Below are 27,520 nucleotides of genomic sequence, written 5' to 3'. Positions count from 1 at the left end.
CAGAAACTCTACAACCTCACTCCCCACAAACCCACCCCAAGGACCTTCTGCATGCTTACCAAGATACACAATCAAGGGAACCCAAGCAGACCCACATCTGGCCATGGTTACTAAAGGAATATCAGAACCCATAGAAACCATGCTCAAAACCACTCACCACACAAAGGGCTAGTTTCCTGCAGGACACAACTGACTTCCTTCAGAAACTCTGCAATACTAACAACTTTTCTCAGCACACCACCCTTGCCATGATGGATGTCACCTCCCAATACACCAACACCCTCACAATGAGAGCATCGCTGCCTGCCCCAGATATCTATACGACAACGGACAACCCTCGGATATCCACCCCAAACACACAGTCAACATCATCCGTTTCCTCCTCATCAACATCAACGTTTCACCCATTACAACTTTACATTCAACAACAAACACTTTGTCCAAACCACAGGAACAGCCATAGGAACTAGGATGGCTCCCCATGTGCCAACCTCTTCTTGGACCACCTTGAGGACGAATTTCTGGACAAATGCATCACAAAACCAGTGATATACCAGAGATACATCAATAATATTTTCATCCTCTGGACTGACAACCTAAACTCCCTCATAGATTTCCACCACACCTTTAACAACCACCACACGTCCATTAAACTCTCTCTAGAACACTCCCACACCAGCCTCAACTTCCTGAACACCACAATCAGCTTCAACAATGGGACCCTACACAAATCAGTATACCTACCTTCACAGATCCAATAACCACCCCAAACGCACCAAGAAATCTGTTATTTACAGCCAGGCAGTCAGAAAGCACAGAGTATGCTCTGAGGAGAAAGTGCAGGATACACACCTTAACACACTCAAAACTACTTTCACCAAACAAGGATACTCCCCAGAGAAGTAGACTGCATCTTGGAACAGGCCACCCAAATACCCCAAGTAAACTTGCTTCGATGTGTGAAGAAAAAACCCTCTGACCACACACCCCTAGTTGTCACCTACCATCCCACACTGGAACCTATTCAGGATATCATTAAACAATTACAATAAACAATATTCAGTGGGGGCCACATCCTGAAAGAAATCTTTCCTGAACCCCCTCTTCTGGCCTTCAAATAACCCCCAACCTCATCATCAGAAGCAAGCTCCTCAAAGACCAGGACACACCAACTCAAAGCAGGACTAGACCCTGCTATAACAGATGCAAAATGCACAGACATATCTCCACTGCTATGATTATTAACACCCTCCACAACACACCTTTCAAGATCCATGAGTCCTGCACTTGCCTATTACAGCGTGGCGTTCCCTACCAGTGCACTAAATGCCCTTATGACAACTATGTGAGTGAAACCAAACAATTGCTACGCTCTTGAATGAACTCACACAGACAAACAATGAAACAAAAACACCATATCAGCCATGGGTGAGCACTCTTCACAAAACAATCACTGCATATCTGACCTCTCAGTCCTCATCCTCAAAGGAAACCTGCACAACATCTTAAAAAGACAAGCCTGGGATTTTAAATTCATAACTCTGATAGACACTAAAAATCATGGACTTAATAAAGACCCTGGATTTATGGCTTATTACAACAATCTGTAACCGGATAACCTTCCTTTTTTGGCCTATGACTAAAGAGGTGTTAACATGCCACTTCACCCTGAATGAGTGTTAATCACTTATGCCAAACAATCTGTTCCACCTTCTATTTAACTGTGACATTCTGAGTACCTTTCCCAAGCCTGAAAAAGAGCTCCGTGTAAGCTCAAAATCTTGTCTCTTTCACCAATAAGAGATATTACCTCATCTATCTTGCCTCTCTAAAAAAAATACATTCCATCTACAGTGGTAAACATACTTGCATGGTTTAAATACATCTAGCCTTTTTTTAGTCAAAATGATTTCCAAATTCTATAAAATCATGTCTGAGCAGCTTTGCTAAAGCTCAATATTCTAGTTAGTTAAGAGTATAGACTAATTAAAAGCACTAGTGTCTTAGAACAATGACTTTCTAAATCCAAGAATTTTAAGTGTCACTTTCACTGTTCCTAATGAACCAAAGGCTAAATCCAAAGATTAAGGTATGAATGCCTACCTTTCCAGTGCCAAGACAGAACACTGTTTTCTGACATAACCTACAACAACTATCATAAGCAAAAGGTTTGAAATAACTTTTTATAATTCCAGCTAACCGTACATATGGTGGGATTTTCCTAAATCCAACAATTATTTCAGAATAAGCACGAACAGGGGCCAAAGCACAAAGTGAAAAAAGTATTCAAACACAGATGTTAAATTAAAGAAAATTTTAAAAATTCTCTGTCATTTACAACAAGCATTACCTCTTCTGCACATGTTCTGCATCCTCTTTGTCTAAAGTTAACAGGAAGTAAAGAAGACTATAACAGCAAGAGGCAAGAAATTTGTGTAGATTTTCACTAAGGATGCAAGCTTGATCCAGGAGCTTACTCATGGCACACAAAATAGATCCAGCTGTGCTATCAGGTATTACAGCCAGTCCAACCTAGGAGACAAAACAAGTTCATTAGCTCTGACCCAAACAGTCTTTTATTGGCATACAAACACCGCTAGCGTAGAATGTTTCTCTTCTAGAATATCACCAAAAAATCACTTACCCTCCTATTCAAATTAAGACATTCAACAATTTTTAAAAATTGCCCTCATTTTCCCTCGGGAAGTGACTCCCATGTTAAACTGAAGGTAAACTATTAACGTCAATCTAAATATCCAGTAATAATTAAACGAAACATGCCATATGGCAATGCTGCGTTTGTTACATTTAGTTAAACATTCATTCCAGCATAAGGATTTAAAGCAAAGGTGATCAGAAAAACAAAAGCAGTAGCCCGCCGGTGTTGCTTTTTTTGGCGGGGGGAGGGGGGGGGGAAGAGTTCTCCGTGTTTCACAAGCAGCTCTATTTTTCCCCCACTTGAAATTTCCCAGTCCAGAAGTCCCTGCACCACGTCTCCCACCAGAGACTAGGCAGGACTCACTTGGACCCATCGGCGCTGCTGCCCAATGCAGGCAGGTCACTCTTGAGCACAGAGCCTATGCCACACACACACACACTTTTTTTGCAGTGTTCCCAGCCTACAAAGCGAAACAACAGGATCCAACATCAAACTGAAGAGCACTAATCTGGGGTACCAGTCTGGATCCATAATGCTTTGACAAATTGTCATTTGAGGTCACCAGTAAAGAGTAGACACAAATTTCCTTCACTACACATCTCTGTGTAGCCAAATGGGAACTTAATGTTCATTTATCAGTAATTACAGTAGTGTTTCTAAAATTTTCCAATGTCCTATGACCACTCGCAACATGAACGGATAGTAAGCCGGTAGCCCAAACAACTGGGAAGGAAAATCACACATACAGCACCCATCTCAAACATAACTAAAAAGGAAACAAAGCTTTGAGACTTGCTCCAAAGGATGTCAAGGCATACGCAAGAAGAGCAGTCTAGACAGAACAGGCTGTGTGCCTTCCCTCCTTTCCAGATTATATCATGGGACAGAGAACAGCTCTCCCACCACTTGAAACTGGAATGAAGGGTCACAGGGATAGGGTGACACCCTTTGGTTGGTCTTTTTAAAAAAGGAAGGGATCTAGTGGATAAGCAATGGGACTACTCACCTGCTTAAAGTTAAGCATGTACTTAAGTGCTTTACTACATTGGCACCATGAGTAAAATTAAAACTGATGAAGAATATTGCACAGTGAGCCCACAGTTTCCTGAACCAATCATTCCCACACTGTAATACTGAGAGTATATCATCCTGAACATAAGCAAGGATTGGCATAGGCAGAGCAGATAAACAGAAGGCTGAAACCACAATTTTCCAATCTTTTTTTTTTCATAGACGTGGACAATTAAAAAGATATTTGAGTTCTGAAATGCCATTCTGGTGCTAGAATCTTTGTTCTACTGTATTTGGCCATTTAAAAAATGTTTGATAAGATTCACACACTGGTCATCAATACTAATGAAGCATTGTTTATCTGAATATAAAACCAGTTTTAGACTAGTCAAGCTTGCAACAAACAGTTCTAGTTTTCAAGCAACCAGCTGGCGACTCACTTATGAGGTGGCATGTTTGTATTTCCAGTTTTGAAAACAGGTAAAAATTTTTAGTCCATCTAGCTTTGTTAATAATTTTACTATGGAAATACAGAATATGATTTGTGGGTGTGATTGGTCAGTAGGTGGGTGAAAAGAAGTGTAAAAAAATTTCAAATTTCTAGTAGGAATACTTCATTTACAATAAAGGAGGACAAACATTCTTGTTGGAACATTACAGGGTTAATTCTTTCCGAGCAAACACTACTCATGAAGTGATGGGCTTGATGCAGAAATAGGGTGATAATCTATGGTTTGTGTTATTCGGAGGGTCATAATGGACCCTCTGGCCTTAGAATCTATGAATAACTGTCTTCTATACACATTGTGAGTCAGGATGTTAAATTATCTATCAGATGTATTGAACACAGATATTCAGGTGTATACAGTAAAATATTCTTGAAATCTCCTAAGTGCCAAAGACTCAGTCAAGAAATTATCTGATCACTTCCCAGATACAGAGATGCATGATTGGCTAAAACTGATATTTACCTTCTGATTTGAAGGAGAATATTTATTTCAGCATAAAGCATTTTGTACAGAAAGAATCCGTTCTTCAAGCATTATCTGTGTGGATCCCCACTCCTGGTAAATGCCTCAATGCGCCTGAAATTGACATTTTCTGCTTTGCAGTGTCTGCATCCAGGCTCCCTAACTCCTTATGCCCCTAAACAATGGTATAAAAAAGGGACAGGATACCTAGCAGTCATTTCTGCTTGCTGTCTGCTGTAGTTAAAAGGAAACACACCCCACTCGGTTGCTCTTCCATTGGCATTTTGTAAAGGACAATAACTTTTCTAAATAAATGCCATCTTTTTTGATCATGAACGCTCCAGGTGTCTTTGTTCTCATTCTCATGATGATTTCAGCAGTTAAACCTATTTAGCAGATTTCCTCTCCTGGCACTTGAGACACTCTAATACTGAAGTCAGCTAGATTAAAATCACCCAGAAGCCCTAGTAATGTATCTGGACCGTATCTTCTTTCTTTTGGCATAGTGACTACTATTTTTACGCTAATCATTGGCTTTGTTAACACTACTCATGAAGTTTAACTTGATGCTCCGTTGTATTGCAGGAGTTGATCCTTTGTTAGTATCTTCACAGAGAAAACCAGTTAAGGGTACTTTGGGGCATATGCAGTAGATGGGATGATTATTCAACTCCCCTTTTAAATCTACTTTCAGAGTCAGTGATCTGAGAACTGAATATAAAATAAAGTTTGTTGTTTGCCAAAACCAAAACATCTTTTATGTCTCTTTCCTGCTGAGCCGTGTAAACAAACCACCCCATCTCTCTGCGTTTTATCAAAATCATCTTATTTTATAGACAGGATTTGTGAATTAATGCCACTTTTGTTTTAGCTTGTTTTAATGCATTTAATTCTTTGCTCAGAAAGCACAGGTCTCAACTGAGAGGTGTGCCCCTCGTCAAACTTTCTAAGGGAGGAGCGGCGAGTCTTCTAATAATGGCATTGCAACATGGAGTCTCAATGCCACTCAAATATGGCGCGGGTGCCCCTCTGTTATGCCAGATGGAGGGGCGGCCAGGCCAAATTTGAGTGGTGTGGTAACCCTGTGCAACAGGTCGCAACACCACTCACTCAAAGGGGTGACTGAGCCAAATTGGAAGTAGGGAGAGACTGAGTAGCCATCTGATGGTAGATGACACGTGCTAATCGCCATCAGGTCAACCCACAGTGAGCTACGGGAAGGGCCTGCCATTTTAAGAGTAAGAAGATAGCAGATATTCCCGCTATTTTGGACTGTCTCTGAAGATGCACGGTTTTACTGGGCCCAGGCAGAGAAATTTTTCCATTCGGCTAGGTAACATTTTCTGGTGAAGAATGTTTTGCACAGCTTCACGGCAGGAACATTATCGGTTTAACATCCATCCATATACCAAGCTGTGAGATAAAGAGCATCAGAGTTGGGATTCCTAACCCTACCATTTTTCTGGATCAAAAGATCCGGAAAGGTCCAAATGCTGATGGGCAGAAGGGATGACATTTGTAGGAGGCTTGGTAATCAGAACTGTCTGGGCCATCTGGGAGCAATGTGCCTTGTATAGTCAAATCTTCTGCAGACCCTGATGTAGTAGTGGGCTGACAGGGAAGGCATAACTGAAGTGATCAGTCCAAGGTAGGAAATGAGCATCGCCCCGGAGTACTGACCTTGAGCTCCCTTGGAGCTTAAACATGGGAGACCAGAACTGCACACAGTATTCCAGGTGAGGTCTCACCAGTGCCTTATATAACGGTACTAAAACCTCCTTATCCCTACTGGAAATACCTCTCCTGATGCATCCCAAGACGACATTAGCTTTTTTCACAGCCATATCACATTGGCAGCTCATAGTCAACCTATGATCAACCAATACTCCAAGGTCCTTTTCCTCCTCCGTTACTTCTAGTTGATGCGTCCCTAGCTTATAACTAAAATTCTTGTTATTAATCCCTAAATGCATGACCTTACACTTCTCACTATTAAATTTCATCCTATTCCTATTACTCCAGTTTACAAGGTCATCCAGATCCTCCTGTAGGGTATCCCTGTCCTTCTCTAAATTGGCAATACCTCCCAGCTTTGTATCATCTGCAAACTTTATTAGCACACTCCCACTTTTTGTGCCCAGGTCAGTAATAAAAAGATTAAATAAGATTGGTCCCAAAACTGATCCTTGAGGAACTCCACTGGTAACCTCCCTCCAACTTGACAGTTCACCTTTCAGTAGGACCCGTTGTAGTCTCCCCTTTAACCAATTCCCTATCCACCTTTCAATTTTCCTATTGATGCCCATCTTATCCAATTTAACTAATAATTCCCCATGTGGCACAGTATCAAACACCTTACTAAAATCTAAATAAATTAGATCCACTGCATTTCCTTTATCTAAAAAATCTGTTACTCTCTCAAAGAAGGAAATCAGGTTGGTTTGGCACGATCTACCTTTTGTAAAACCATGTTGTATTTTGTCCCATTTACCATTGACTTCAATGTCCTTAACTACCTTCTCCTTCAAAATTTTTTCCAAGACCTTGCATACTACAGATGTCAAACTAACAGGCCTATAATTACTTGGATCACTTTTTTTCCCTTTCTTAAAAATAGGAACTATGTTAGCAATTCTCCAATCATATGGTACAACCCCTGAATTTACAGATTCATTAAAAATTCTTGCTAATGGGCTTGCAATTTCTTGTGCCAATTCTTTTAATATTCTTGGATGAAGATTATCTGGGCCCCCCGATTTAGCCCCATTAAGCTGTTTGAGTTTCGCTTCTACCTCAGATATGGTGATGTCTACCTCCATATCCTCATTCCCATTTATCATGCTACCATTATCCCTAAGATCCTCTTTAGTCTTATTAAAGACTGAGGCAAAGTATTTGTTTAGATATTGGGCCATGCCTAGATTATCCTTGACCTCCACTCCATCCTCAGTTTTTAGCGGTCCCACTTCTTCTTTGTTTTTTTCCTATTTATATGACTATAGAACCTTTTACTATTGGTTTTAATTCCCTTTGCAAGGTCCAACTCTACTTGACTTTTAGCCTGTCTCACTTTATCCCTACATATTCTGACCTCAATAAGGTAGCTTTCCTTACTGATCCCTCCCTTCTTCCACTCCCTATATGCTTTCTGCTTTTTCTTAATTACCTCTCTAAGATGCTTGCTCATCCAGCTTGGTCTACAACTCCTGCCTATGAATTTTTTCCCCTTTCTTGGGATGCAGGCTTCCGATAGCTTCTGCAGCTTTAATTTAAAATAATCCCAGGCCTCCTCTACCTTTAAACCCATAAATTCTTCAGTCCAATCCACTTCCCTAACTAATTTCCTTAATTTTTGAAAGTCAGCCCTTTTGAAATCAAAAACCCTAGTTGCAGATTTATTTTTGTTAATCCTTCCATTCAGTTTGAACTGAATTAGCTCATGATCACTTGAGCCAAGATTATCCCCTACAACCATTTCCTCTATGAGATCCTCATTACTCGCCAAGAGTATATATATATATATATAGCCGGAGCTATATATGTTGCACTTCCCATTTGCCTACGAGGCAAATAGGTCCTAAGTGGGGGTTCCCCAAAGAGTGACGATGCTGTTTACTACTGAATCATGTAATTGCCACTCATGTTGATGGTGAAATGTCCGCTGAGGCTGCCTGCCAGTGAATTCTGGGTACCTGGGAAGTACACTGCCAATAGGGTGATGTGGCTCTGTATACACCACTTCCATGCAGAGGGGGACAGAGCATGCACCTTCCTGCTAGTTTATATAGAAATGGGCAGTTATGTTTTCCAACATTATCAGGATGGGACGGGATAGTATGAATAGCAGGAATGTTTTGCAACCTTCTCGTACAGCTCTCAGTTCCAGAAGATATGCATTTGAGCTTCCCAAGGTGTCAGAGTGCCTTGCTCTGTGTGACTGTCCATGTGGGCTCCCCAGCCCATCATAGAGGCATCTGTAATTATTGTCTTGTTGGGTGTGGGGGCTAGAAACGGAACTCCCATGAACACATGTCCAGGGTCACTCCACCATACCGGAGCGGAAGGAATTATCACTATAGTATTCATGCTGTGCTTGCTTCGTCTATACACTGTTTGGAGCCAAGTCTCTAGGCAATGGAGGAGGAGTCTAGCAAATAGCATTGCATAAATACATGACGCTATACAGCCCAGGGGAGTTAGGCATATCTGAACTGATGTTCAAGGGCTATGTATAACTAGATCTATCAGAGCACCCCTGGCATGAAATCTGTCCATGGGGACATAGGCCTTCACCCTGATTAGATTCAATGTTGCTCCTATAAATTCTATGGTCTGCATTGGAGTCAGTGTAGACTTCCCCACATTTGCGCAAATTACCAGAGACGCTAGAAGGTGGAGCAGTGATGAGGTTGTCGTAAGTCTTCCAGGCAAGACCTGCCAGTCAGAAGCTGGTTGTCCAAGTACAGGAAGGTGGAGGAGCCGCCTCATCTGAGCTGACCTACAACTACTGAGAACACTTTTGTGACGACTCTGGGAGCTGCAGCTAAACCCAAGGGGAGCACGCTGTATTGGTATTGGTGGGGGCCCACCACAAACCTGAGGAATCATCTGCGGGAGGGATGAATTTCTACAAGAAAGTATGCACCTTTCATATCAAAAGCCATGAACCCTGTGCCTTTTTTGACAGATGGTATTATCAATGCCAATGTAACCATGCAGAATTTCAGTTGGCAAATAAAAGCACTGAGTTGACACAGGTCAAAAATGGGTCTCCAGCCTCCTTTCTTCTTGGGAAATATTTCAACTAGAACCCCAGTATTGAGGGGGTACCTGCTATATTGCTCCCTGTTGGAGAAGAGACTATACCTCCTGAAGGAGGAGCCTTTCATGAGAGTGGTCCTTGAAAAGGGACAGGGAAATGAGTTCTGGGGGAGGTGGGTAGAGAATCTTGATGGTATAGCCAGAACGGATGATATACAGCACCCATGTGTCTATTATTGTTGCCCAATTGTGGGGAAATTTTGCTAGGAGTCCCCCCCAAATGGATCTCGGAATTAGGTAGAGATGCCATTGATACTGGTTTGCAACTCTCTAAAAGTTGTCAAAAATATCCCTTAGCTGGAATGTGAGGTTGAGTAGCCATGGTTGAAGTGGAAGTCACAGGGTATCTTGGCCTCTACATTTTCTGTCATTTGCAGGGTGGCTCATAGGAGCACCGGTGATAGAAGGATTGAGTTAAGGGCCTTGGTTTGTAGGGTTGTTAAAAGTATTTTTTCTTTGGGGCAAGTGCATATATGCCCAGGAAACAGAGTTGCCCTTGAGTCTTTCAACACGTGCAAACACTTGTCAATCCTCTCATTTAAAAGATGAGTCTCACAGAAAGGTAATACAGTGTTTTGAACATCCCTGGGGAAACCCCGAAGAGTGCAGCCATTATTCCTGTCACATCACAGTGGTGGCTGTCGTTGCTCTTGATGCCGTATCAGCTGCATTGACGTAGCTTATAAAGAGGTTCTGGCCAGCAGTTTGCCCCCACCAATAAGAGTTTGAAACTAAACCCTGTCCTCCCGGGGCAACTTGTCCCTAAAGTCTAGAAATTTAGAGTAATTCAGGAAATTATATTTGGTGAGAAAGGCTTGATAGTTTGAGATTTTAAACCGCAGGCTGATAGATGTAATCATCTTCGTTCCCAGAAGGCTGAGACGCTTGGCCTCCTTATCTGCAGCGATGGCCCTTAGGTGTTGTCTGGATCTTTGCATGGCCACCTGGACCACTGAGGAGTTTGCAGCAGGATGGATAACAAGAACTCCCCTCCTTTAGCGAGGACAAAGTATAACTTCTCTGACCACTTGAAGGGGGGCACAGGTAGCTAGTGTGTGACACACAACTCTTGTCAGTTCTAATGACTTTATTTACTGGGTGGGCAAACCTGATTGGAGCCCGCAGGTTGCAGGATATCCAGGAGCTTATGCTGGGGGTCCTGGATCTCTTCTAGGGAGATCTGGAGTTCTTCCGCCTCTCCATAACAGCTCCTGAAACTGTCTATAATCATCTGGGGGAGGTGGAGAGGCTGGAGTGACTGCTTCATTGGGTGACTACCATGACAGAGCCCAGTGGAACTGGCAGATCCAGCTCATCTTCTCCTTTTTCTAGGGGCTCAATGGTTTCAGACTGACATCTTGGAAGAGAATGGTGATAAGATTACCTGTTGGAATGGACAGAGTCCAGGGAACATGTGTAAGGGTCCCAAATAAGGACAGTATGAGGAATCAAAAGGCGGATTGTGGTGGCATTGGGTACACACTGGTTCCGAGGAGAAAGTTCCTTCCTGGGTGGCCAAACCTGGTTCCAGGAGATTCTCAATCCCGTTTCTGGTCTGAATTCCTTAGGTGGCAGAGAAGCAGTTCCACTGATACATCTGACTTTCCCAAAGATGAAAAGACTGGATCCAGCTGCATTGTAGTGCTGTCGGCATCACTGAGAGGAGACTGTGGATAGTGGATGGGACGGGGATAGGTTTCTTCCGGAATCCTAGATTCCTGTAGGCATTTTTATCTCCCTGGTGAGGACTGGTCCCAGTATCAAGAAAGATTGTGGGTCTGGGAAGATGAAGATATTATCTGGACTGGTATAAGTCACCGGCACATTCAGAAGTTGCGTCTTGTCAGTCCATACCATCAGAGTAGGTGTAGACAGCAGTTCTTTATGGGGCCGTAACAGTGCTGTCAGCGAATGAGTCTCTGACCACACGGTTGATGATGATACTGGCAGTTCCTGGTCCTTAGAGTCCCAGTGTTTCATTTTAGGTGGCACTGCAGTCAGTGTCAAAGTCAATGCAGAGCCTGGTACCAAAGGCGTCTTGCTCCTATACGTCTTTTGAACATGACCATGTGGCTTAGGAGGACCTAACTCCTTATGGCTTGGACATGAAGGCTCACCCAACTTTGACAGGGAGGGATCTCTCCTCTTAGTGAATCTAGAAGAAGATCTGGGTTTATGTTTAAGAGAGTGCCCTTTACTCTCATGAGGGGGACCAGTCAAAAGGATCCTTTCCTAGTACTAGGGGCATGCTCCTTGCCAACTCTGCCTGATGTACAGGGGGATCTCCCTGGCCTGGGTCTGACTCGGGTACGCTGCTGGGAAAAGAGCAACAGATACTACACTTGGCAGAGATATGAGCTTCTCTGAAGCAGCAGAGGCAACGGAATGGTTCTTGGTGACCAAAAAGGAGCAGGGCAGTAGGTGCAGTTTTTGAAGGCCAGTATACTGGGCATAATCTAAATCCCACACCAGGAGAACTAGGAGTGTACCCCAGGGTGGGGATTTTAACACTAACTAGAGAATTAGCAAACCACAAACAAAAAATAAATAATAATATATATAACTTTGAATATTTACAGAAAGAATAGAAAGTGTCAGCTCCAGACACTGGAGGATTCCGATCCAGGCCATGCTGTGGTAAGAAGGAACTGGAGAGGTGGTTGATCCAGTCCACCCTTTTACCCTTGGAGTGGAGCACAAGGAGAGTAGAGGTGTGGACCCATGGACACTACTTGAAAGAATTCACTGGTCTCAAAGAGCATGAAGCGCACGTTTACCCACAGTGGAATACACATAGGAACCAACACTCAAAGAAGAACAAATCATTGATCACAATATTTAGCAGAGGCACCTAGAGCAAAATGCATAGGTTCTGGTCACTCCAGTACAGAATCTCAAAACAGTGGAGAAGATTCAGTAAAGAGCAGGGAAACTGATCAAGTAAACATTCAAGTAAAACAGAGCATTGAAGAATGTACTCCATGGAACACTTCCACACTGGCAAACTCCTGCATTCAAATGCTTAAACGATATTTCCCTGACAGCAGAATCCTCCTCTATTTGAGTTGTGCTTCAAATTTCTCTGATACAGTCTAGGTGTGTGTCCTGTTATGGAGGAATATTTCAGCCACAAGAAACGGTTACCAACCTTTTCCTGTTACTCTTGTTTTTCCAAGATGTGTAGCACATGTCCATTTCACTACAGATGTGTGCATGCCTCACACACAGTTGGAGATTTTTCCCTCAGCAGTACCTGTCGGGGCAGCACAAGTGACCTCTGTTGCCTCACACCACTACACAGAGCCATAATGGGTGGAGCTACCCATGAAGCTTGTTATTTCTTTCTACCATATAGACGCCAATAGAGGGGAAGTAGGAAAGGTCATGGAATGGACATGTGCAACACATTTTGAAGAGTAACAGTTATAAAAAGGTTAGTAATCATTATTAATGTGAGTGATTTCACATGTCCATTCAGCTGTAGGTGACTCTCAAGCAGTTTGAACAGGAAGTGGGCTTGGAGTCTACTTGAACAGGGACTGCAAGACCACCCATCCAAATCTGGCATTGTCTTTAGATTGATGAGATATGGCACAGTGAGGGACAAACATAGGGACTGATCATCAGATTGCTGCCTTACAAATGTCCTAGATGGGCATGTGAGCCAGAAAGACAGAGGAAGTAGCCTAAGACTTAATCGAATGGGCCAACACTCTAACCAGGGGTGTGATACCCCTGTGATAGCCAGCTGGTAGCTATGGCGGTCTACACTATTGTGGTCAAAATTATGATAAATCTTGTACAAATTATGCCTTGTGAGGTATCACTAGAAAAATCATAATCTTCTGAATATTATCGTTCTGTTAAAATATGTGTATCAACATTGTATATGGAAATATGAGATTTCGCTATATGTTTGTTACTGGAACATATTGTAATTCTGGGGAACGCCCACAGTCTAGCTCTTCAGAGACAACAAAGGGGTGGCCAACACCCAGGTACGTGCTAAGAGACCAGTGACTGTTTAACTGGCCATTCACCAGCAAGAGAGTTGTAATCAAGAAAATTACTATTCACCTGAAGGACAGTCGGCAGCTCACATACGCCATGGAACTGCCTGACCCCAGGACAGAGCAAGGACTTTTCCAGTAAAAAGGATCAGGATATAAAAAGGGGGAAGAAAGGCCCCAGACCAGCTCTCTCCTCCCCCATCTTTACTGAAATAAGATTGGCTGAAAGACTTTGAACTGGGGAGATTGGTCCCAGGATGGGAAGGGAATCCAGCCAGTGTACTAAGAACTGTAAACTGCCTGCAACATCAAGACGGGTGAGAAGAGCTGTTTCCTTCAAATCTTAGCTTGATAAAGTTTAGGAAACAGCTTGCGATTTTATCTATTACTTCTTTTGTAACCAAATCTGATTTATACACTTTTATCACTTATAATCACTTAAAATCTTTCTTTAGTTAATAAACTTGTTTTATTTTTTTATCTAAATCGGTGTTTTGATTAAAGTGTTTGGAGAATCTCTGCTCAGATATGCACAAGGGCTGGTGCATATTCATTTTCTTTGATAAAATGACAGATTTATGAGCCTGCACTGCCCAAAAGGGTCTTGAGCAGTGTAAGATGCATATTTCTGGGGTGCAATGCTGGGACTGAGGAATATGTGGATGTTGCCCTATATCTGTTCATGAGTGGCTGTGAAAGCATTCGTATAATTTTGAGAGTATCTTAACATGCTGATGTTTGTGTGAGATCAAAGCCTGGGGAGGCTGCTTTTACTAGCAAATCAGTGTAAGAGACGCCCTGGTTTGGAGAATTAAGGGGACACCACTGTTCAAAAGTCCAGCTTGTACCCTGGGGATGTCACAGTTGCACAGATAAATAAAGATGGAAATCTAAGACGACATCCTTTCGGTAGAATCTGGGTGGCTCTGTATTCTGTCTGAAACTGCAATGAACAGTTGCAACAAAGACCTAAATGGCTAAATCCAATCTAGGCAAAAAGCCAAAGCTCTTTTAACATCTGGAGTATGAAGCTTTTTCTCACTTTTATTGCAATGAGATTTTGGAAAGAAAGCCAGTAAATTAATCGCTTGGTTAATGTGAAAACTGGAAACTACTTTAGTCAGGAACTTCAGGTGAGGTCGAACGAAAACTGTCTCTGAAGATGACCATAAAAGGAGGTTCTGATACTAAGGCTCACAATTCCCGTACTCTCCTGGCCAAGGTAACAGCGATCAAAAAAGCCATCTTCATAGAAAGGTAACAGAGAAATGATTGCTAGCAGCTCAAAGATGGGGACCCCATCAATTTTTCTAGAACTAAATTTAGCTTCCATGGAGGGACTGTGCTGCATATATGTGGATATAATCTGTCTAACCCCTTCAGAAACCTGTTGGACATAGGATTGGGAAAAAGCGAGTGGTTATCCATGAGAGGGTGGAAGCTGAGACAGCAGCTAGGTGGACTCTGATGGACCTAACAGCTGACCCTTGTTGTTTCAGATACAAGAGATAGTCCAATATATATCCTGAATAAAAGACCGAGCCAGGGAAACATCCTTCTGTCTGGACCAAATGGAGAATCTTTTTCACTTAGCAAATAAGTAGTCCTAATCAAAGACTTCTAATTTCGAAGAACTGTCTGAACTCCCTTAGAACACCTTCCTTCCAAGGGTGTCAGCCATGAAGCATCCAGGCCGTCAGGTGGGATGAAGGAGTCAGCCACTGTCCTGGGAGATCACATCCGCGTCCCACAGGAGTGACAGTGGAGGTCTGACCGACATGGGTAGTAAAGTCAAAAGCTGTGGCCCACTCAGGAACATAAATGATGACATTTTGTGTTTGCTCTTATTGCAAATAGGTCCACTTAGGGAGTCCCCCACAGCTGGAAAATGGACCTGGGTCACATCTGGACAAAGACCACTCATGGTGTCTTGTGAATGACCTACTTAGATGATCTGCCAGAGCATTTTGAATCCCTGGTAAATAAGCAGCTTTCAGGTTGACGAAACTGGTGATGCAGAAATTCCGAAGCAGGATTATCTCTTGGCGTAACTTTGTCAAATGCCTTCCCCCCCCCCCCCCCCCGCGCACACTCATTTTGTTTACACAAAACATGGTCATTGTCTGTGAGCACCAACAAATTCTACCACTTGATACATGGCAGGAATGCCATGCGAGCCAAATAGATAGCCCAAAGCTCCCTGACATTTGGCTTTAGGTTTTGGATAGACCAAAGACCTTGTGTCTGAAAGGGACCCAAGTGAGAGCCCCAATCTACATTCATAGAATCATGACTTTAAGGTCAGAAGGGACCATTATGATCATCTAGTCTGATCTCCTACAAACGCAGGCCACAGAATCTCACCCACCCACTCCTGTAACAAACCTCTCACCTATGTCTGAGCTATTGAAGTTCTCAAATCCTGGTTTAAAGACTTCAAGGTGCAGAGAATCCTCCAGCAAGTGACCCCTACCTCACGTTGCAGAGGAAGGCGAAAACCCCCCAGGGCCTCTGCCAATCTGCCCTGGAGGAAAATTCCTTCCTGACCCCAAATATGCCATCAGCTAAACCCTGAGCATGTGGGCAAGACTCACCAGCCAGACACCCAGGAAAGTAACTCAGATCCCACCCCATATAACATCCCATCACAGGCCATTGGGCATATTTACTGCTAATAGTCAAAGATCAATTAATTGCCAAAATTAGGCTATCCCATCATACCATTCCCTCCATAAACTTATCAAGCTTAGTATTGAAGCCAGATATGTCTTTTGCCCCCACTGCTCCCCTTGGAAGGCTATTCCAGAACTTCACTCCTCTGATGGCTGGAAATTTCAAGTCTAAACATCCTGATGGCCAGTTTTTATATCCATTTGTTCTTGTGTTCACATTGGTACTGAGCTTAAATAATTCCTCTCCCTCTCCGGTATTTATCCCTCTCATATTTATAGAGGGCACTCATATCTCCCCTCAACCTTCTTTTGGTTAGGCTCTAAACAAGCCAAGCTCCTTGAGTCTCCTTTCAGAAGACAGGTTTTCCATTCCTCGGATCATCCTAGTAGCCCTTCTCTGTACCTGTTCCAGTTTGAATTCATCCTTCTTGAACATGGGAGACCAGAACTGCACACTGTATTCCAGATGAGGTCTCACCAGTGCCTTGTATAACGGTACTAATACCTCCTTATCTCTACTGGAAATACCTCGCCTGATGCATCCCAAGACCGCATTAGCTTTTTTCACGGCTATATCACATTGGCAGCTTATAGTCATCCTGTGATCAATCAATACTCTGAGATCCGTCTCCTCCTCTGTTCCTTCCAAGTGATGCATCCCCAGCTTCTAACTAAAATTCTTGTTATTAATCCCTAAATGCATGACTTTACACTTCTCACTATTACATTTCATCCTATTACTCCAGTTTACAAGGTCATCCAGATCTTCCTGTATGATATCCCGATCCCTCTCTGTATTGGCAATACCTCCCAGCTCCGTGTCAACCGCAGACTTTATTAGCACATTCCCACTTTTTGTGCCGAGGTCAGTAATAAAAAGATTGGTCCCAAATCCAATCCCTAAGGAACTCCACTAGTAACCTCCTTCCAGCCTGACAGTTCACCTTTCAGTATGACCCACTGTAGTCTCCCCTTTAACCAGTTCCTTATCCACCTTTTAATTTTCATATTGATCCCCATCTTTTCCAATTTAGCTAATAATTTCATGTACCAGTTCCTTTAATATTCTTGGATGAAGATTATATGGGCCCCCCCGATTTAGTCCCATTAAGCTGTTCGAGTTTGGCTTCTAACTCGGAACTGGTAATATCTACCTCCATATCCTCATTCCCATTTGTCATCCTACCATTATCCCTAAGCTCCTCATTAAAGACTGAGCCAAAGTATTTGTTTAGAGATTGGGCCATGCCTAACCTCCACTCCATCCTCAGTGTTTAGCCGCTTCTTCTTTCTTTGTTTTCTTCTTATTTATATGGCTATAGAACCTTTTACTACTGGTTTTAATTCCCTTCGCAAGGTCCAACTCTACATAGCTTTTGGCCTTTTCATTTTACCCCTATATGTTCTGACCTCAATAAGGTAGCTTTCCTTGCTGATCGTTCCCATCTTCCAAACCTTGTATGCTTTCTGCTTTTTTTTAATCACCTCTCTGAGATGCCTGCCCATCCAGCCTGGACTACAACTCCTGCCAATGAATTTTTCCCCTTTCTTGGGATGCAGGCTTCTGATAGTTTCTGCAACTTTGACTTGAAGTAATTCCAGGCCTCCTCTGCCTTTAGAGCCACAAGTTCTTCAGTCCAATCCACTTCCCTAACAAATTTCCTTAATTTTTTGAAGATAGCCCTTTTGAAATAAAAAACCCTAGTCACAGATCTATTTTTGTTTATCCTTCCATTTAGTTTGAACTGAATTAGCCCATAATCGCTCAAACCAAGGTTGTCCCCTACAACCATTGTTGGATCATATTAAAGAAGTTCTGTATTAAAATCACAAATGAGTTTGATTCCCCAGAGTTTAAATTCCAGGGTATTACTAATTAAGAGGTCTCTTGGTTTTTGGTACTGTTTCTCTCCCTCTATGTGTGAAACTTGCAAGCTGCTAATTGTGTTAGTACATTCTAAGACAGAGTCTGTTCTCAAAGCAATTCACAGAGAGAGAGACTCAAAGCAATACTCTAACAACAGAAACAGCACCCAGAGACTTTCATGCCCTTTTGTTGTATTAACAATTGTGATTAAAATAGAGATAGAGGATGTATGTGGATGGATGCTTGGTGTGGATAATAACTGAATGATCAGGGAGGTGCCAGCCTAAGAATCCAGTGTCCATCGGCTGAAGAAGGCGTCAAGTGGAAATAATCAGAGGATCCCCCCCCGGTGGGCAGACTGGAATCCACCCAACAGCCTCAAGGATGGGAGAACCAAAGAACAAGATAACATCTTGGAGCCGTCAGGAATGTGCTATCTGCTGATTGATTCAGCAACAGCATGATGAAGCAATTCCCATAGACTGGCATAGGAAGAAATTCCTATAAAAATAGACTCTAAAAAGTGAGAACTTTGGGGTCTGATTCTGCAAACCAACTTCCAGGAGCATCAGATGAGCATCTGACAAGGCCCTGCTCCCTCCTCATGTCCAGGCCACCTGGCCAGTGACTTGGCATGAGCAACTCTAAGGCTGGTAACTATGATAACAACCTTGCAGAACGTGTGTGTGTGTGTGTGTGTGTGTGTGTGTGTGTGTGTGTGTGTGTGTGTGTGTGTGTGTGTGTGTGTGTGTGTGTGTGTGTGTGTGTGTGTGTGTGTGTGTGTGTGTGTGTGTGTGTATGAATGAATGAATGAATGAATGTGAGAATAAATATGAGATTGAATGGAATGTTATAGCTATAACTAACTGCTTACTATGATTCTTTCTGTATTCACAATAAATGTGGTATTTTGCCTTTTTCCCTTTAATAAGATCCTGCTGGTTTTTATTTTATTGGTACAACATTTTGGTGGAGAATTGCGAAAGGGGGAATATTGGTAAAAAACCTCAGTTATTGTAAATATTGGTGTGCACACCGCCAGCTCTAGTGAGCTAGGCATTTCTATTAGGTTAACCAGACCTGCTGGCCTCCGAGAAGGTAGCAGGGGACCTGCTGGCCTCCGAGAAGGTAGCAGGAGACCTGCTGGCCTCCGAGAAGGTAGCAGGAGACCTGCTGGCCTCCGAGAAGGTAGCAGGAGACCTGCTGGCCTCCGAGAAGGTAGCAGGAGACCTGCTGGCCTCCGAGAAGGTAGCAGGAGACCTGCTGGCCTCCGAGAAGGTAGCAGGAGACCTGCTGGCCTCCGAGAAGGTAGCAGGAGACCTGCTGGCCTCCGAGAAGGTAGTAGGGAAAACAGATTAAACCAGACCTGCTGGCCTCCGAGAAGGTAGCAGGGGACCTGCTGGCCTCCGAGAAGGTAGCAGGAAAAACAGATTAAACCAGACCTGCTGGCCTCCGAGAAGGTAGCAGGGGACCTGCTGGCCTCCGAGAAGGTAGTAGGGAAAACAGATTAAACCAGACCTGCTGGCCTCCGAGAAGGTAGCAGGGGACCTGCTGGCCTCCGAGAAGGTAGCAGGGAAGAACAGGTTAACCGGACCTGCTGGCCTCCGAGAAGGTAGCAGGGAGAAACAGGTTGACCAGACCTGCTGGCCTCCGAGAAGGTAGCAGGGAGAAACAGGTTGACCAGACCTGCTGGCCTCCGAGAAGGTAGCAGGAGACCTGCTGGCCTCCGAGAAGGTAGTAGGGAAAACAGATTAAACCAGACCTGCTGGCCTCCGAGAAGGTAGCAGGGGACCTGCTGGCCTCCGAGAAGGTAGTAGGGAAAACAGATTAAACCAGACCTGCTGGCCTCCGAGAAGGTAGCAGGGGACCTGCTGGCCTCCGAGAAGGTAGCAGGGGACCTGCTGGCCTCCGAGAAGGTAGCAGGGGACCTGCTGGCCTCCGAGAAGGTAGCAGGGAAGAACAGGTTAACCGGACCTGCTGGCCTCCGAGAAGGTAGCAGGGAGAAACAGGTTGACCAGACCTGCTGGCCTCCGAGAAGGTAGCAGGGAGAAACAGGTTAACCAGACCTGCTGGCCTCCGAGAAGGTAGCAGGGAGAAACAGGTTAACCAGACCTGCTGGCCTCTGGGAAGGTAGCAGGGGACCTGCTGGCCTCCGGGAAGGTAGCAGGGGAAAAACGCATAGATTAAGCTATGATTTCAGAATCTAGGCTGTGTCACTTGCTAAGTAATACCAGCAGTGACAAAGAGATTGAAATATCCATGTTAAGATGTTTAAAAGAAAACAGGGTAAGCCAGTACTAGAGGGAGGAATGGAGTCAGAAGGAACTCCAACCTCACCTTTTGTTAAAGAAATTACACCTTTTAAACAAATCCTTCAAAAATTTGGGCACAGTCCTTGGACTAAACAAGGCCTAGCTGATGTCTACACTATTTCGGACCTAGAGGATAGATTGGCTCAGTATATCCTCATATACAAACCTTCTAGTGCTGCCAAAAGAGATGCAGCAGCAATTTGGTTGTTGTGGGAGGCATGTAAGGATTCTTCCCTCCGCTTGTCTTCATGTAAAGAGGAAAAGGCACAAATGGAAAAGGGAGCAGACAATAGGAAGGTGCTGGCTACAAATATCCAAAGCCAGCTGAAAATAGTGAAAGAGGCACTCCAGGAATACAAAAAGAGTGAAAAAGTTAACTCTGCAGAGGCTGGAGGGAGGCAGGTAAAGGGGGAGAAGGTCCTATGTACGGCACCCCCAGGCATAATTACAAAGAGAAAAGAGAGTAAAAAAAAAAAAAAAAGTTAACTCTGCAGAGGCTGGAGGGAATTAAGCAGTTAAACTTTGTATTTCACCCAAACAACTTTTAACCGAAAATGTTAAAAAGGAAAAGTGTTAGAGCATTCTTGGTTTCTTTGCAGCCATTCTGAAAGAAAAATGGGCCCTTTTCCAAAGGAATGTCTGTAAATTAGCCAGGCAAAAATAAACTGATTAAAATCATTTGACTGGACAATTTAGTCAAATTTGCTAAAAGAACATAAGAGGGTTCTATTGGAACTTAACTGCCTCAAATGTATAAAGGGAATGTAAGATGTAAAAAACAGAGCAGTGTGGAAGGGATGTTAAGGAAAAGAAAATGTGTATGTATCTGTCTGTGTGTGTGTAAATATGTAAAGTTCTAAGGACCAGTTAGTTTTGTTTTTGTTTTAAATAATGCCACTAAAAATCCATTTGACTCTTTAATTCAAAGTTGCAAAACTGACAGACCTTTTTGCTAGACACAGGTAATTAGTGTTGTTTGGCTTTGGCATTTAACCCTTAAAAGGTAACTCAATGCTTTACAAAATTTAAAATGTTTTTAAGTTGTGGCTGCAGCAGGGCAGTCAAAATCAGGAGAATATAAAAAAAAATTTTTGGATTCTTTTTGTTTGTTTTTTTGTTTGTTTGTTTTTGTAACAAAATAGCAGATGAGAGTTGTAGTAAAAAAAAAAATTAAAAAAAGACAGTGCCTCTCTGAAGCAACAGCAGGGGTGAGGTGCACAAAACAAAAAGAAGCAATGTTAGAAACACTGAGTCTTAAAATGGCTCTGAGTAATCAGACTGTCACTTTGATAAAGGTACATGAAAACTCTGTAAGCAAAAAAAAGAAATAGTGACACCTTATGTAAAAATGGATCTGGATAATGTTATAGAAGTTAAACTATGGAAGGAATGTGCATTTGCCCCAGAACATGTGCAGGGTATATTGTAGAAGGGGCAAAAGAAATGCAAACATACCATGCTACTTAATTAAAATGCTATTAGGGCTCCAAAGGGAGCCACAATAGGTTGGGTTTTCTTTTTCAGATTGCTGTGTGTTTTGGAAGCAGAAGTTAAAAGTAATCAAAACTCTGGTGAAAGTTGATTGTGTCCCTTTTAAGATAGACTCTCTGAGCTGCTGATGGCTTTAAATCCAAAAGCAGGAAGTTTCTGTGAAAATGCAAATTACCTAAATGATGAAGGAAAGAACTAGCAGCACAAAGGAGCTGCAGATAAAGGACATACCTGGTCAGCAAACAAATTGTCTAAATAAAAGGCATGGGATAACAAGATAATTTTAATAAATTTAATGATAATAAGTATCCCTGTAACAACGTATAGTGTGTATGATTTTTGGAAAAATCCTTTAAGGTCGTATGGTAATGATGCTTCTCAGTTATTACCTGTAAATAAAACTTAAAGCTTAACACAGCAGGAAAAACATTATAAACTTGGTCTGCTGTATAAGAAGGAAAACTCAGGGATTTAATGACTAAACAGTGGGATAATTTCCCCATAACCCTTAGAAGATAAAAGCCTTTGAAACCTGGCCTGCCTATAGAACAAAAACAGGAAAATATGGGGGCAATTTCTCTGTTTTGCCTGCAATCAGCAAGGGTATTTGTAAAAGAAATATTTTAAGCAATAATCTGCCACCCCAAAAGGGGTAGAAACATGTTCTTTTTGTCTTTCAGAAAATCAGGAAAAGCTGCCAGCTGAAAAGCAACCCAATACCATGAATCTACTGTCACAATAGAAATTGTGTTCTGTGTTCTATGTTTTGTCTTGTGTTTTGTGTTGTTGCTCGCACTGTTGTGTGTTTAAAAAAAAAATACTGAAGACCTGCAGGAACTTAAAAATAAATTAAGCTTTCTGTCCCAGCTACAGGACAGCCTGATACAAAAACAAGTACATGCCAATGTAGACTTGGTCCAAATTGGTCTGGGTAACCTAAAAGGCCAATGGAATCTTTAGTAATGGCTTAATACTACCACATGGCTTATCCATAAGAAAAAAAAAATATTAGAAATAGGAAACTACACAGCCATAACTATGGGATGCACTGAAATGCAGATACTTGCACTAGCTACTTTGGAACACAAAATGTTCTGGGTCATATTGGGAAATATTAAGGGTTTGATGCATTTGTTAAAAAAGAAAGAGATCATTGTTTGACACTTATCAATATGAATGGATGCAATATGTTTCCACTATTGTAAACCAGACTTGTTAATGGGAGAAATTGTTGTCAAAATTGCACACCAACAGTCCCTGGAGGCAAAGGTATTGAAGGTTAACCCACTCCCCATATTACACATGGGATCCTTTTGGCTACCCTGGACCTTGAGCCAGTGAGCTGGGGAGGGAGGGAAGCTATTGGACACTAGAGGTTGTACCGAATGGACTCCTCAAAAGTGGGTGTGCCTCACCTTGCCTGTTGCCCCAGAACCTTGTAGTAAAGATACATCACTAGGATCATGTATGTGGCATGAATTGGAATCACAAACTCAAATTGCCTCACAGTACTTTCTCTTGAATAGGCTACATAGAAAGTGACACTGACGATTATAAATCTTAGTGTCAAAAGGGGGATTATGTTGGATCATATTAAAGAAGTTCTGTATTAAAATCACAAATGAGTTTGATTCCCCAGAGTTTAAATTCCAGGGTATTACTAATTAAGAGGTCTCTTGGTTTTTGGTACTGTTTCTCTCCCTCTATGTGTGAAACTTGCAAGCTGCTAACTGTGTTAGTACATTCTAAGACAGAGTCTGTTCTCAAAGCAATTCACAGAGAGAGAGACTCAAAGCAATACTCTAACAACAGAAACAGCACCCAGAGACTTTCATGCCCTTTTGTTGTATTAACAATTGTGATTAAAATAGAGATAGAGGATGTATGTGGATGGATGCTTGGTGTGGATAATAACTGAATGATCAGGGAGGTGCCAGCCTAAGAATCCAGTGTCCATCGGCTGAAGAAGGCGTCAAGTGGAAATAATCAGAGGAATTCCCCCGGTGGGCAGACTGGAATCCACCCAACAGCCTCAAGGATGGGAGAACCAAAGAACAAGATAACATCTTGGAGCCGTCAGGAATGTGCTATCTGCTGATTGATTCAGCAACAGCATGATGAAGCAATTCCCATAGATTGGCATAGGAAGAAATTCCTATAAAAATAGACTCTAAAAAGTGAGAACTTTGGGGTCTGATTCTGCAAACCAACTTCCAGGAGCATCAGATGAGCATCTGACAAGGCCCTGCTCCCTCCTCATGTCCAGGCCACCTGGCCAGTGACTTGGCATGAGCAACTCTAAGGCTGGTAACTATGATAACAACCTTGCAGAACCTGTGTGTGTGTGTTTGTATGAATGAATGTGAGAATAAATATGAGATTGAATGGAATGTTATAGCTATAACTAACTGCTTACTATGATTCTTTCTGTATTCACAATAAATGTGGTATTTTGCCTTTTTCCCTTTAATAAGATCCTGCTGGTTTTTATTTTATTGGTACAACACCATTTCTTCTATGATGTCCTCACTATTCACCAAAACCAAATCTAAAATGGCATCCCCTCTTGTTGGTTCAGCAACTACTTGATGAAGAAATCCATCAGCTATCGCAGCCAGGAAAATCTGAGCCCTATTATTATTACTAGCACTTGTCCTCCATATCTGGGAAATTAAAGTCTCCCATGATCACACAATTCCCATGAATATTTACTTCATGAAAAACATTAAAGAGGTCTCTATCCGTATCGGATCCCGCTGGTCTATAGCACACCCCAAGCGCTATCCCAGGGGAGGCTCTAGCAGCTCTCTTCCCCAATGTGATTTTTGCCCAGACTGTCTTAACCATTCCATCACTTATTTGTCTCCAGTCTACCTCATCATTGATATACAATGCTATTCCACCACCTCTGCCTTTATTTCTGTCTTTCCTAAAAAGCACATTCCCTTCAATACCCATACTCCAGTCATGACGACTATTCCACCATGTTTCTGTTATCCCTATAATATCTGGTTTCACTTCCTGCACCAGCAGCTCTAGTTACTCTATTTTGTTACCTAGGCTCCTCGCATTAGTGCACAAACATCTTAATTTTTGCTGTTTGGTTTCGCTCACATTCTTTACCCAATTAGGCACAGACATTCTACTGCCAGTATCACCTATTAGACTGGTATCTACACTACCCCTCCTCCTTATGTCCATTCTCCTACCCACAGCTGTATCCATTCTTACTTTGTTTTCTTCCCTCTCAATGTTAAAATCCAGCATGGCGATTACCTGGACATCTCCCAACCATCTCCCCCAAATTTCTAGTTTAAAGCTCTCTTAAGCAGTTGTGCCAGCCTCCATCCTAGAAGTCTATTTCCCTCCCAATTCAAGTGAAGTCCATCCCAAGAAAACAGTCCTCTGTCCATGAATGCTTCCCAGTGGCCATACATCCCAAAGCCCTCCTTATAGCACCACTGCCTGAGCCATCTGTTGATCATCATAATCTTGTCACACCTTTGTTGCCCTTCTCTAGGAACAGGCAGAATCTCACTGAAGATCACCTGAGCCTCCATTTCCTTAAGTGTCTTCCTCAGCCTGGCATAGTGTCCCTTGATACGTTCCAGTGAGAATCTAGCCCTCTCATTTGTTCCCACATGAAGGACAATCAGTGGATTCTTTCCCGCTCTCGTTAGGATCCTCTTCAGCCTCAGGTCCACATCCCGTATCTTAGTCCCTGGCAGAGAGCACACCCTTCTGTTCTCTGGATCAGCTGTGGTTACAGGCCTGTCTATTCTTCTCAGTAAGGAGTCCCCAATCACACAGTCCTGCCTTTTCCTGGTGATGGTGCAATTCTCCGGTCTATCCCCTGTTCCCTCTGGCTGCTAGTCCTCTCGATTCCTATTGTCCCTTGCAATCCTCTGTAACCCATCCCATATCCCCCTCAGGCTCATACTTGGTGTTATCTCCATTGACTCGTCCCCTCTTCCTATAGGACTAGCTGCTCTTCTCTTCTTCCTTGCCCTCTCACCTTCAGTATCACCTGCTGTGCCCCTTCTTCCTTTCCCAACTCCACAAACCTGTTCCTGAGCTCTATTTCTCCTTCACTAGCCCGTCTTTTCCTCTACCTGGTTCTCTTAGTCACAGGATTCCACTGTCCACTTCCCTCACCTAGAAGACTCCCCTCAGAGTTATTTGGTCCTGCTTCCATCTGCAAGTCTGAGCTTTTCCCTTCAGGCTCCTCATGTCTTTGCTCCATCATCCGCTCGAACCCCATTCTAAACTCAACCAGAGTTTCCACCTGCATCTCCAGTCCTCAGATCTTTTCTTCCATCAGCTCTACCAGGCGGCACTTCATGCAGACGAAACTCTTTTCAGGTATCCCCTCCAGGATCACGTACATGCCACAGCTTCCACATCCAGTCATCTTCATTGTGTCTTCCACTGCCTGGGTCACTCCCATTGCTGCCTCTGTATCTGTCATTGCCTTCCCACCTAAATCCTGTTAGTCCAGGAAACAAACCAAACCACCACCCACAGCAAAACAAACCCCCAACGAGCACCAAAACACTGCCAGACCACCACACACTCCCTTCACTAGCCTATCTGTTCCTTTGCCTGGCTCTCTTAGTCTTCCCTGCAAACTCCCCTTGCAAACTCCCACTCAAACTACCCTGTTTACAGCTCTGTTTGCTGGCTCCTGTGCCGCAGCAGCTGTCTGTGCTGCTGCCTGACTGGCTGGCTACCTTTATAGGACCCCTAGTCAGAGAAAACCTGCCCCCTAATCAGGGCTCAGCTTCTCTCCCAGCACACTGCCCCTACCAGCCTCTGGAGGCATACAAAGACAAAGACAAATACCTACAAATACCTTCTCCTCCAGCGGAATACCTTCTGTGACTGTGTCTGTTGTGAAGGAATGAAGAAGACTCTCATGCAAGCATTCAAGGGTTCTGTCCATCCGTCCAGGGAGGACAAGACCTGAACAAGCATTTGAACCATAATTTCCATGATGACAGGCTGGTGAACACATTGAGGCTGACCAGCTTCATAGCTTCTTGAGGTGCAGTTTAGCATATTGCACCATGTAAGTGCATGCTCCCATGCGCCATAGAAGCTCGTGGCAGTTTTACATTGTATTGACAGAATAGGCCTTTAAATCTAGACCAGTGATTCTCAACCTATTTACTATTGTGGGACACACGTGTTATGTGGGCCACATCCACATAATACATTACTTGCAAGGCCCTGAGGATGTCACATGGGCCGCAGCTGATCTAGAGTAATACCCTGTTTTGTTTGGAAACTCAACCCTGGCAGGAAATCCTTGGCCTTTGTAGAGCCCAGGACCACCCCAATAAATTCTATTCTCTATACAGCAGTCAGCATAGATTTCTCCATATTGATTAGGACCCCTGCACATTTAAGTTGGACTCTATGGTGGCCAAGCTGGACGGTACCCGAGTCCTGGACTGGCCTCTTACTAGCCAGTAGTCTAGGTAAGGGAATATGTGGACTCCTGACTTTTCCAGAACACCACTGCCACATGCTTCATTAACACATGAGGATCTGCTCACAGGGCAAAGGGCAGTATTGTGAATTGATAGTGGGAGTTGTTGACCACAAATCTGAGGAATTTTTGGTTAGATCAGGAAGTTAGATCTCTAGTTCTTTTGTGCTATCTTAAGTAAAGTGTAATTGTGTTTAGAATTATCTGAGATGCCT

General features: G+C 43.1%; 1 protein-coding gene across 6 annotated transcripts in view; it reads right to left on the bottom strand.

Annotated features, from left to right (window-relative positions):
- TEX10 (testis expressed 10) overlaps positions 1-27,520 on the bottom strand; it is a 133,238-nt gene that overhangs the window by 6,377 nt on the left and 99,341 nt on the right. For 5 of the 6 annotated variants that reach the window (XM_073332515.1, XM_073332514.1, XM_073332516.1 and 2 more), the window contains one exon: positions 2,351-2,532. The exons of the other annotated variant lie outside the window; for it this stretch is intronic. In XM_073332515.1, the coding sequence (XP_073188616.1) occupies positions 2,351-2,532 (182 nt within the window). The remainder of the gene's footprint in view (positions 1-2,350; positions 2,533-27,520) is intronic. 6 annotated transcript variants of the gene reach the window in all.

The sequence above is a fragment of the Lepidochelys kempii genome, chromosome 2, assembly GCF_965140265.1.
Source record: "Lepidochelys kempii isolate rLepKem1 chromosome 2, rLepKem1.hap2, whole genome shotgun sequence".
Classification (NCBI taxonomy): domain Eukaryota; kingdom Metazoa; phylum Chordata; order Testudines; family Cheloniidae; genus Lepidochelys; species Lepidochelys kempii.
The sequence above is the reverse complement of the archived record's forward strand: the minus strand, read 5'-3'. Positions and strand labels throughout refer to the sequence as shown.